The 13,633-nt window shown below is 42.7% G+C and overlaps 1 protein-coding gene across 1 annotated transcript in view; it reads left to right on the forward strand.

The window, feature by feature from the left end:
- GPR156 (G protein-coupled receptor 156) overlaps positions 1–13,633 on the forward strand; it is a 42,332-nt gene that overhangs the window by 5,593 nt on the left and 23,106 nt on the right. Inside the window, exon 2 of the mRNA XM_063950560.1 lies at positions 9,802–9,920. Within this exon, the coding sequence (XP_063806630.1) occupies positions 9,802–9,920 (119 nt within the window). The remainder of the gene's footprint in view (positions 1–9,801; positions 9,921–13,633) is intronic.

Raw genomic sequence — 13,633 nt, forward strand, 5'->3', positions numbered from 1 at the left:
TGTATATAATATTATAGAACCACAGCGGTACATGCCAGGGGCCCAGTGTACACACACGCCACATCTTCACTGTATACACTATACTGTATATAATATTAAAGAACCACAGCGGTACATGCCAGGGGCCCAGTGTACACACACGCCACATCCTCACTGTATATACTATACTGTATATAATATTATAGATCCACAGCGGTACATGCCAGGAGCCCAGTGTACACACACGCCACATCCTCACTGTATACACTATACTGTATATAATATTATAGAACCACACCGGTACACGCCAGGGGCCCAGTGTACACACACGCCACATCCTCACTGTATATACTATACTGTATATAATATTATAGAACCACAGCGGTACACGCCAGGGGCCCAGTGTACACACACGCCACATCCTCACTGTATACACTATACTGTATATAATATTATAGAACTACAGCGGTACATGCCAGGGGCCCAGTGTACACACACGCCACATCCTCACTGTATACACTATACTGTATATAATATTATAGAACCACAGCGGTACATGCCAGGGGCCCAGTGTACACACACGCCACATCCTCACTGTATACACTATACTGTATATAATATTATAGAACCACAGCGGTACACGCCAGGGGCCCAGTGTACACACACGCCACATCCTCACTGTATACACTATACTGTATATAATATTATAGAACCACAGCGGTACACGCCAGGGGCCCAGTGTACACACACGCCACATCCTCACTGTATACACTATACTGTATATAATATCATAGAACCACAGCGGTACACGCCAGGGGCCCAGTGTACACACACGCCACATCCTCACTGTATACACTATACTGTATATAATATCATAGAACCACAGCGGTACATGCCAGGGGCCCAGTGTACACACACGCCACATCCTCACTGTATACACTATACTGTATATAATATTATAGAACCACAGCGGTACATGCCAGGGGCCCAGTGTACACACACGCCACATCCTCACTGTATACACTATACTGTATATAATATTATAGAACCACAGCGGTACATGCCAGGGGCCCAGTGTACATACATGCCACATCCTCACTGTATACACTATACTGTATATAATATTATAGAACCACAGCGGTACATGCCAGGAGCCCAGTGTACACACACGCCACATCCTCACTGTATATACTATACTGTATATAATATTATAGAACCACAGCGGTACATGCCAGGGGCCCAGTGTACACACATGCCACATCCTCACTGTATACACTATACTGTATCTAATATTATAGAACCACAGCGGTACACGCCAGGGGCCCAGTGTACACACACGCCACATCCTTACTGTATACACTATACTGTATATAATATCATAGAACCACAGCTGTACATGCCAGGGGCCCAGTGTACACACACGCCACATCCTCACTGTATACACTATACTGTATATAATATTATAGAACCACAGCGGTACATTCCAGGGGCCCAGTGTACACACACGCCACATCCTCACTGTATACACTATACTGTATATAATATTATAGAACCACAGCGGTACACGCCAGGGGCCCAGTGTACACACACGCCACATCCTCACTGTATACACTATACTGTATATAATATTATAGAACCACAGCGGTACATGCCAGGGGCCCAGTGTACACACACGCCACATCCTCACTGTATACACTATACTGTATATAATATTATAGAACCACAGCGGTACATGCCAGGAGCCCAGTGTACACACACGCCACATCCTCACTGTATATACTATACTGTATATAATATTATAGAACCACAGCGGTACATGCCAGGGGCCCAGTGTACACACACGCCACATCCTCACTGTATACACTATACTGTATATAATATTATAGAACCACAGCGGTACATGCCAGGGGCCCAGTGTACACACACGCCACATCCTCACTGTATACACTATACTGTATATAATATTATAGAACCACAGCGGTACATGCCAGGGGCCCAGTGTACACACACGCCACATCCTTACTGTATATACTATACTGTATATAATATTATAGAACCACAGCGGTACATGCCAGGGGCCCAGTGTACACACACGCCACATCCTCACTGTATACACTATACTGTATATAATATTATAGAACCACAGCGGTACATGCCAGGGGCCCAGTGTACACACACGCCACATCCTCACTGTATACACTATACTGTATATAATATTATAGAACCACAGCGGTACATGCCAGGGGCCCAGTGTACACACACGCCACATCCTCACTGTATACACTATACTGTATATAATATTATAGAACCACAGCGGTACATGCCAGGGGCCCAGTGTACACACACGCCACATCCTCACTGTATACACTATACTGTATATAATATTATAGAACCACAGCAGTACATGCCAGGAGCCCAGTGTACACACACGCCACATCCTCACTGTATACACTATACTGTATATAATATTATAGAACCACAGCGGTACATGCCAGGGGCCCAGTGTACACACACGCCACATCCTCATTGTATACACTGTACAGTATATAATATTATAGAACCACAGCGGTACATGCCAGGGGCCCAGTGTACACACACGCCACATCCTCACTGTATATACTATACTGTATATAATATTATAGAACCACAGCGGTACATGCCAGGGGCCCAGTGTACACACACGCCACATCCACACTGTATACACTATACTGTATATAATATTATAGAACCACAGCGGTACATGCCAGGAGCCCAGTGTACACACACGCCACATCCTCACTGTATACACTATACTGTATATAATATTATAGAACCACAGCGGTACATGCCAGGAGCCCAGTGTACACACACGCCACATCCTCACTGTATACACTATACTGTATATAATATTATAGAACCACAGCGGTACATGCCAGGGGCCCAGTGTACACACACGCCACATCCTCATTGTATACACTGTACAGTATATAATATTATAGAACCACAGCGGTACATGCCTGGAGCCCAGTGTACACACACGCCACATCCTCACTGTATACACTATACTGTATATAATATAATAGAACCACAGCTGTACATGCCAGGGGCCCAGTGTACACACACGCCACATCCTCACTGTATACACTATACTGTATATAATATTATAGAACCACAGCGGTACATGCCAGGGGCCCAGTGTACACACACGCCACATCCTCACTGTATACACTATACTGTATATAATATTATAGAACCACAGCGGTACACGCCAGGGGCCCAGTGTACACACACGCCACATCCTCACTGTATACACTGTACTGTATATAATATTATAGAACCACACCGGTACACGCCAGGGGCCCAGTGTACACACACGCCACATCCTCACTGTATATACTATACTGTATATAATATTATAGAACCACAGCAGTACATGCCAGGGGCCCAGTGTAATAATAATTACTAATAATAATTTTATTTACATAGCGCGTTTTCTCCAACAGGACTCAAGGCGCTTACACAAATGCGTGTGTACACAAATGCCACCAAATTTACAACCCCAGGTATTTAATAGGGCACCATGAACACCTTGAATTCATGGTACAGGGAAGTTACAGTACAGTATATACTATGCACACAGGGTTGGACTGGCCCACTACTACCCCCCACCCTTCCCCCACCCACCCACCCCCTCCCCACCCCCCCACCCCAAACCCCCCCAACTTCAGCCTCTAGGGATCAGGTTCCAGACTTTGCACTTCAATTATACATTATACATATGTTACCTGGTACCGCACAGGACTATGGTGTATTCTCTACAGTGCATTATACATTATACATATGTTACCTGGTACAGCACAGGACTATGGTGTATTCTCTACAGTGCATTATACATTATACATATGTTACATTATACTGCACAGGACTACGGTGTATTCTCTACAGTGCATTATACATTATAAATATGTTACATTATACTGCACAGGACTATGGTGTATTCTCTACAGTGCATTATACATTATACATTTGTTACATTATACTGCACAGGACTATGGTGTATTCTCTACAGTGCATTATACATTATACATACGTTACATTATACTGCACAGGACTGTGGTATATTCTCTATAGTACATTATACATATGTTACATTATACTGCACAGGACTATGGTGTATTCTCTAAAGTGCATTATACATTATACATATGTTACATTATACTGCACAGGACTGTGGTGTATTCTCTACAGTGCATTATACATTATACATATGTTACATTATACTGCACAGGACTATGGTGTATTCTCTACAGTGCATTTTACATTATACATATGTTACCTTATACTGCACAAGACTATGGTGTATTCTCTACAGTGCATTATACATTATACATATGTTACATTATACTGCACAGGACTATGGTGTATTCTCTACAGTGCATTATACATATGTTACATTATACTGCACAGGACTATGGGGGTCATTCCGAGTTGTTCGCTCATTTTTTTCTCTCGCAACGGAGCGATTAGTCGCTAATGCGCATGCGCAATGTCCGCAGTGCGACTGTGCCAAGTAAATTTGCTATGCAGTTAGGTTTTTTACTCACGGCATTACAAGGTTTTTTCATCGTTCTGGTGATCGTAATGTGATTGACAGGAAGTGGGTGTTTCTGGGTGGAAACTGGCCGATTTATGGGAGTGTGTGAAAAAACGCTACCGTTTCTGGGAAAAACGCGGGAGTGGCTGGAGAAACGGAGGAGTGTCTGGGCGAACGCTGGGTGTGTTTGTGACGTCAAACCAGGAACGACACTGACTGAACTGATCGCAGATGCCGAGTAAGTCTGGAGCTACTCAGAAACTGCTAAGAAGTGTCTATTCGCAATTCTGCTAATCTTTCGTTCGCAATTTTGATAAGCTAAGATTCACTCCCAGTAGGCGGCGGCTTAGCGTGTGCAAAGCTGCTAAAAGCAGCTTGCGAGCGAACAACTCGGAATGACCCCCAATAATGTATTCTATACAGTGCATTATACATTATACATATGTTACATTATACTGCACAGGACTATGGTGTATTCTCTACAGTGCATTATACATTATACACATGTTACATTATACTGCACAGGATTATGGTGTATTCTCTACAGTGCATTATACATATGTTACATTATACTGCACAGGACTATGGTGTATTCTCTACAGTGCATTATACATTATACATATGTTACATTATACTGCACAGGACTATGGTGTATTCTCTACAGTGCATTATACATATGTTACATTATACTGCACAGGACTATGGTGTATTCTCTACAGTGCATTATACATTATACATATGTTACATTATACTGCACAGGACTATGGTGTATTCTCTACAGTGCATTATACATTATACATATGTTACCTTATACCGCACAGTACTATGGTGTGCTCTCTACAGTGCATTATACATTATACATATGTTACCTTATACTGCACAGGACTATGGTGTATTATACATATGTTACATTATACTGCACAGGACTATAGTGTATTCTCTACAGTGCATTATACATAATACCTACGTTACATTATACTGCACAGGACTGTGGTATATTCTCTACAGTACATTATACATATGTTACATTATACTGCACAGGACTATGGTGTATTCTCTAAAGTGCATTATACATTATACATATGTTACATTATACTGCACAGGACTGTGGTGTATTCTCTACAGTGCATTATACATTATACATATGTTACATTATACTGCACAGGACTATGGTGTATTCTCTACAGTGCATTATACATTATACATATGTTACCTTATACTGCACAAGACTATGGTGTATTCTCTACAGTGCATTATACATTATACATATGTTACATTATACTGCACAGGACTATGGTGTATTCTCTACAGTGCATTATACATAAGTTACATTATACTGCACAGGACTATAATGTATTCTCTACAGTGCATTATACATTATACATATGTTACATTATACTGCAGAGGACTATGGTGTATTCTCTACAGTGCATTATACATATGTTACATTATACTGCACAGGACTATGGTGTATTCTCTACAGTGCATTATACATTATACATATGTTACATTATACTGCACATGACTATGGTGTATTCTCTACAGTGCATTATACATTATACATATGTTACATTATACTGCACAGGACTATGGTGTATTCTCTACAGTGCATTATACATATGTTACATTATACTGCACAGGACTATGGTGTATTCGCTACAGTGCATTATACATTATACATATGTTACATTATACTGCACCGGACTATGGTGTATTCTCTACAGTGCATTATACATATGTTACATTATACTACACAGGACTATGGTATATTCTCTACAGTGCATTATACATATGTTACATTATACTGCACAGGACTATGGTGTATTCTCTACAGTGTATTATACATTATACATATGTTACATTATACTGCACAGGACTATGGTGTATTCTCTACAGTGTATTATACATTATACATATGTTACATTATACTGCACAGGACTATGGTGTATTCTCTACAGTACATTATACAGTAGAAATATGTTACATTATACTGCACAGGACTATGGTGTATTCTCTACAGTGCATTATACATATGTTACATTATACTGCACAGGACTATGGTGTATTCTCTACAGTGCATTATACATTATACATATGTTACATTATACTGCACAGGACTATGGTGTATTCTCTACAGTGCATTATTCATATGTTACATTATACTGCACCGGACTATGGTGTATTCTCTACAGTGTATTATACATTATACATATGTTACATTATACTGCACAGGACTATGGTGTATTCTCTACAGTGCATTATACATGTGTTACATTATACTGCACAGGACTATGGTGTATTCTCTACAGTGCATTATACATTATACATATGTTACCTTATACCGCACAGGACTATGGTGTGCTCTCTACAGTGCATTATACATTATACATATGTTACCTTATACTGCACAGGACTATGGTGTATTCTCTACGGTGCATTATACATTATACATAAATTACATTATACTGCACAGGACTATGGTGTATTCTCTACAGTACATTATACATTATACATATGTTACATTATACTGCACAGGACTATGGTGTATTCTCTACAGTGCATTATACATGTGTTACATTATACTGCACAGGACTATGGTGTATTCTCTACAGTGCATTATACATTATACATATGTTACCTTATACCGCACAGGACTATGGTGTGCTCTCTACAGTGCATTATACATTATACATATGTTACCTTATACTGCACAGGACTATGGTGTATTCTCTACAGAGTATTATACATTATACATATGTTACATTATACTGCACAGGACTATGGTGTATTCTCTACAGTGCATTATACACTATACATATGTTACATTATTCTGCACAGGACTATGGTGTATTCTCTACAGTGCATTATTCATATGTTACATTATACTGCACAGGACTATGGTGTATTCTCTATAGTGCATTATACACTATACATAAGTTACATTATACTGCACAGGACTATGGTGTATTCTCTACAGTACATTATACATTATACATAAATTACATAATACTGCACAGGACTATGGTGTATTCTCTACAGTGCATTATACATGTGTTACATTATACTGCACAGGACTATGGTGTATTCTCTACAGTGCATTATACATTATACATATGTTACCTTATACTGCACAGGACTATGGTGTGCTCTCTACAGTGCATTATACATTATACATATGTTACCTTATACTGCACAGGACTATGGTGTATTCTCTACAGAGTATTATACATTATACATATGTTACATTATACTGCACAGGACTATGGTGTATTCTCTACAGTGCATTATATATTATACATATGTTACCTTATACTGCACAGGACTATGGTGTATTCTCTACAGTGCGTTATTCATATGTCACATTATACTGCACAGGACTATGGTGTATTCTCTACAGTGCATTATACATTATACATAAGTTAGATTATACTGCACAGGACTATGGTGTATTCTCTACAGTGCATTATACATTATACATAAATTACATTGTACTGCACAGGACTATGGTATATTCTCTACAGTACATTATACATTATACATAAGTTACATTATACTGCACAGGACTATGGTGTATTCTCTACAGTGCATTATACATGTGTTACATTATACTGCACAGGGTTATGGTGTATTCTCTACAGTGCATTATACATTATACATATGTTACATTATACTGCACAGGACTATGGTGTATTCTCTACAGTGCATTATACATGTGTTACATTATACTGCACAGGATTATGGTGTATTCTCTACAGTGCATTATACATTATACATATGTTACATTATACTGCACAGGACTATGGTGTATTCTCTACAGTGCATTATACATTATACATATGTTACATTATACTGCACAGGGCTATGGTGTATTCTCTATAGTGCATTATACATTATACATATGTTACATTATACTGCACAGGACTATGGTGTATTCTCTACAGTGCATTATACATTATACATTATACATATGTTACATTATACTGCACAGGACTATGGTGTATTCTCTACAGTGCATTTCTGGTATTAATCATTATCATGCATGCACTACAGTATTTACTATATATATTTATCAAGAGGCCCACACCATGCACTCTGTACTGGTTAGGCAAGCCAATGTGGCAGCTGACCACACCCACTTGAGACTGTCCACACCTCTAAACATGGACCCCAGCCACTGCATTCCCCCATTGGGCCCTACATGCCCTAGTCTGACATTGTATGCACAGCATATTATATTATATTATATACCTATACAATAATAACACATTGCCTGAAGTGTACATAACAATGCAAACCAATTACTGCTGAAATGTATGCAAAACATATTCAATATTAAACCTATTTTAATGCCAGCATTATCCATGGTCTTGAATATATGTATTATAGAGGTTATAGAGTCCAGTCCTTGAACAACCTAATCGGGAGCAAACTCAGTGCAGGAATGTGAATATGGGCCCTCATTCCGAGTTGTTCGCTCGTTAGCTGCTTTTAGCAGCATTGCACACGCTAGGCCGCCGCCCTCTGGGAGTGAATCTTAGCATAGCAGAATAGCGAACGAAAGATTAGCAGAATTGCGAATAGAAATCTCTTAGCAGTTTCTGAGTAGCTCCAGACCTACTCACAAATAGCGATCAGCTCAGGCCATTTCGTTCCTGGTTTGTCGTCACAAACACGCCCAGCGTTCGCCCAGCCACTCCCCTGTTTCTCCAGACACTCCCGCGTTTTATCCTGGCACGCCTGCGTTTTTCCGCACACTCCCAGAAAACGGTCAGTTTCCGCCCAGAAACATCCACTTCCTGTCAATCACACTACGATCACTTCAACGATGAAAAATCTTCGTTCGGGCGTGAGTAAATCTACTAAGTTTTGTGGTAAAATACTAACCGCATGCGCACTGCGAACCATGCGCATGCGCATTTTAGCCTTAATCGCTCCGTTGCGAAAAACGGCAACGAGCGAACAACTCGGAATGACCCCCATGGTCCCATCTGTATACAGATACACAAGCTATGGGTATGTTGTATATATCAGTGACGTCCCTGGTATATACTCTGCTGTATAGGTGGCTGGGGATAGTATTATATAATAACACCCTCATGAATATTCAGCAGAGAGAACTGAATTATAATCCCCAAATACAAAGTAACACCCGCCGGGGTCACTGCGTCACCATGCCTGACCTCCCATGTAATGACTTCTATGTGACATTTCCCCATGTAGAGAGTGATGCTCAGTGTCTCCCCCTGCAGGCACCAGACACCTCACCCATCTCAGATGCTGTACATGGCGTATTGGGTACACTGCTCACCTGCGGACTCCTCCTGTCGCTCTTCTTCTTCATCTTCACTGTGCGTTTCCGGAGAAACAGGTACTGGCGGGCTTCTCTGGAAGAGAGAGTGTTAAACATGCACTGCGGTTATCAGACATCTGTAGTGTGGGGTTACACTGAGCAGCAGAGCAGACATCTGTAGTGTGGGGTTACACTGAGCAGCGGAGCAGACATCTGTAGTGTGGGGTTACACTGAGCAGCAGAGCAGACATCTGTAGCGTGGGGTTACACTGAGCAGCGGAGCAGACATCTGTAGTGTGGGGTTACACTGAGCAGCGGAGCAGACATCTGTAGTGTGGGGTTACACTGAGCAGCAGAGCAGACATCTGTAGTGTGGGGTTACACTGAGCAGCGGAGCAGACATCTGTAGTGTGGGGTTACACTGAGCAGCGGAGCAGACATACATAGCGTGGGGTTACACTGAGCAGCGGAGCAGACATCTGTAGTGTGGGGTTACACTGAGCAGCGGAGCAGACATCTGTAGTGTGGGGTTACACTGAGCAGCGGAGCAGACATCTGTAGTGTGGGGTTACACTGAGCAGCGGAGCAGACATCTGTAGTGTGGGGTTACACTGAGCAGCGGAGCAGACATCTGTAGTGTGGGGTTACACTGAGCAGCGGAGCAGACATCTGTAGTGTGGGGTTACACTGAGCAGCGGAGCAGACATCCGTAGTGTGGGGTTACACTGAGCAGCGGAGCAGACATCTGTAGTGTGGGGTTACACTGAGCAGCGGAGCAGACATCTGTAGTGTGGGGTTACACTGAGCAGCGGAGCAGACATCTGTAGTGTGGGGTTACACTGAGCAGCGGAGCAGACATACATAGCGTGGGGTTACACTGAGCAGCGGAGCAGACATCTGTAGTGTGGGGTTACACTGAGCAGCGGAGCAGATATCTGTAGTGTGGGGTTACACTGAGCAGCGGAGCAGACATCTGTAGTGTGGGGTTACACTGAGCAGCGGAGCAGACATCCATAGCGTGGGGTTACACTGAGCAGCGGAGCAGACATCTGTAGTGTGGGGTTACACTGAGCAGCGGAGCAGACATCTGTAGTGTGGGGTTACACTGAGCAGCGGAGCAGACATCTGTAGTGTGGGGCTACACTGAGCAGCGGAGCAGACATCCATAGCGTGGAGTTACACTGAGCAGCGGAGCAGACATCCGTAGTGTGGGGTTACACTGAGCAGCGGAGCAGACATCTGTAGTGTGGGGTTACACTGAGCAGCGGAGCAGACATCCGTAGTGTGGGGTTACACTGAGCAGCAGAGCAGACATCTGTAGTGTGGGGTTACACTGAGCAGCAGAGCAGACATCTGTAGTGTGGGGCTACACTGAGCAGCAGAGCAGACATCCATAGCGTGGGGTTACACTGAGCAGCGGAGCAGACATCTGTAGTGTGGGGTTACACTGAGCAGCGAAGCAGACATCTGTAGTGTGGGGTTACACTGAGCAGCGGAGCAGACATCCATAGCGTGGGGTTACACTGAGCAGCGGAGCAGACATCTGTAGTGTGGGGTTACACTGAGCAGCGGAGCAGACATCTGTAGTGTGGGGTTACACTGAGCAGCGGAGCAGACATCTGTAGTGTGGGGTTACACTGAGCAGCGGAGCAGACATCCATAGCATGGGGTTATACTGAGCAGCGGAGCAGACATCTGTAGTGTGGGGTTACACTGAGCAGCGGAGCAGACATCTGTAGTGTGGGGTTACACTGAGCAGCGGAGCAGACATCTGTAGTGTGGGGTTACACTGAGCAGCGGAGCAGACATCTGTAGTGTGGGATTACACTGAGCAGCGGAGCAGACATCTGTAGTGTGGGGCTACACTGAGCAGCGGAGCAGACATCTGTAGTGTGGGGCTACACTGAGCAGCGGAGCAGACATCCATAGCGTGGAGTTACACTGAGCAGCGGAGCAGACATCCGTAGTGTGGGGTTACACTGAGCAGCGGAGCAGACATCTGTAGTGTGGGGTTACACTGAGCAGCGGAGCAGACATCCGTAGTGTGGGGTTACACTGAGCAGCAGAGCAGACATCTGTAGTGTGGGGTTACACTGAGCAGCAGAGCAGACATCTGTAGTGTACATCTGTAGTGTGGGGTTACACTGAGCAGCGGAGCAGACATCTGTAGTGTGGGGTTACACTGAGCAGCGGAGCAGACATCTGTAGTGTGGGGTTACACTGAGCAGCGGAGCAGACATCTGTAGTGTGGGGTTACACTGAGCAGCGGAGCAGACATCCATAGCGTGGGGTTACACTGAGCAGCGGAGCAGACATCTGTAGTGTGGGGTTACACTGAGCAGCGGAGCAGACATCTGTAGTGTGGGGTTACACTGAGCAGCGGAGCAGACATCTGTAGTGTGGGGTTACACTGAGCAGCGGAGCAGACATCTGTAGTGTGGGGTTACACTGAGCAGCGGAGCAGACATCTGTAGTGTGGGGTTACACTGAGCAGCGGAGCAGACATCTGTAGTGTGGGGTTACACTGAGCAGCAGATTCTCAATGAAACCCTTCAGAGTGACAGTGTTACATGAATCTCTAAACCCTTTCATTGCCCGGGCACTGAGTTATGCACTGTACTAAATGACTGTTATTGTCTGATGCAACGCGCCTGCGTCCTGTGCCCAGTACCGGGACATGGAAATTCAGCAGTCAGCGCACCAGTCATATCTGGTGTAATGATAATCTTCAGGCTGCAGTTATGGTAAAGGGAGCAGTGATGAGTCAGGGCGTATGTGGGTCTGGCGCACAGGATCCTGGGGGTGGGTTTTGCTGTTCCACTGGGGAGTGGGGGTGGGGTTTGCTCAGCGGTGCAAGTATGCGGGTACGCTCGGGTACGGAGTACCCTTAAGTATTTGGCAGCGGGTACGCAGTACCACCTGCCACACACATTTTGCCATTACCTCAATTATAATGTACCTCAAAGCAACAAGACCATGGTGCTCGGCAGCATGACGGCTCCTCCCACTTTGCTAGGGTTACTGGGAGTGTGACAGTGGCTGTATTTTCCTGTTATACTGGAGGCATCACTATATATTTCTATTATACTGGAGGTATCACTATATATTTCTATTATACTGGAGGTATCACTATATATTTCTATTATATTGGGGGCATTACTATATATTTCTATTATACTGGAGGCATTACTATATATTTCTATTATACTGAGGCATCACTATATATTTCTATTATACTGGAGGTATCACTATATATTTCTATTATACTGGAGGCATTACTATATATTTCTATTATACTGGAGGCATCACTATATATTTCTATTATACTGGAGGTATCACTATATATTTCTATTATACTGGAGGTATCACTATATATTTCTATTATACTGGAGGTATCACTATATATTTCTATTATACTGGAGGTATCACTATATATTTCTATTATACTGGGGGCATTACTATATAGTGTTATTACATTGGGGGCATTACTATATATTTCTATTATACTGGGGGCATTACTATATAGTGTTATCACATTGGGGGCATTACTATATATTTCTATTATACTGGGGGCATTACTATATAGTGTTATTACATTGGGGGCATTACTATATATTTCTATTATAGTGGAGGCATTACTATATATTGTTATTACATTGGGGGCATTACTATATATTTCTATTATAGTGGAGGCATTACTATATATTGTTATTACATTGGGGGCATTACTATATATTTCTATTATAGTGGAGGTATCACTATATATTTCTATTATACTGGAGGTATCACTA

Source organism: Pseudophryne corroboree, chromosome 2 (assembly GCF_028390025.1).
Source record: "Pseudophryne corroboree isolate aPseCor3 chromosome 2, aPseCor3.hap2, whole genome shotgun sequence".
In the NCBI taxonomy this organism is placed as follows: Eukaryota; Metazoa; Chordata; class Amphibia; order Anura; family Myobatrachidae; genus Pseudophryne; species Pseudophryne corroboree.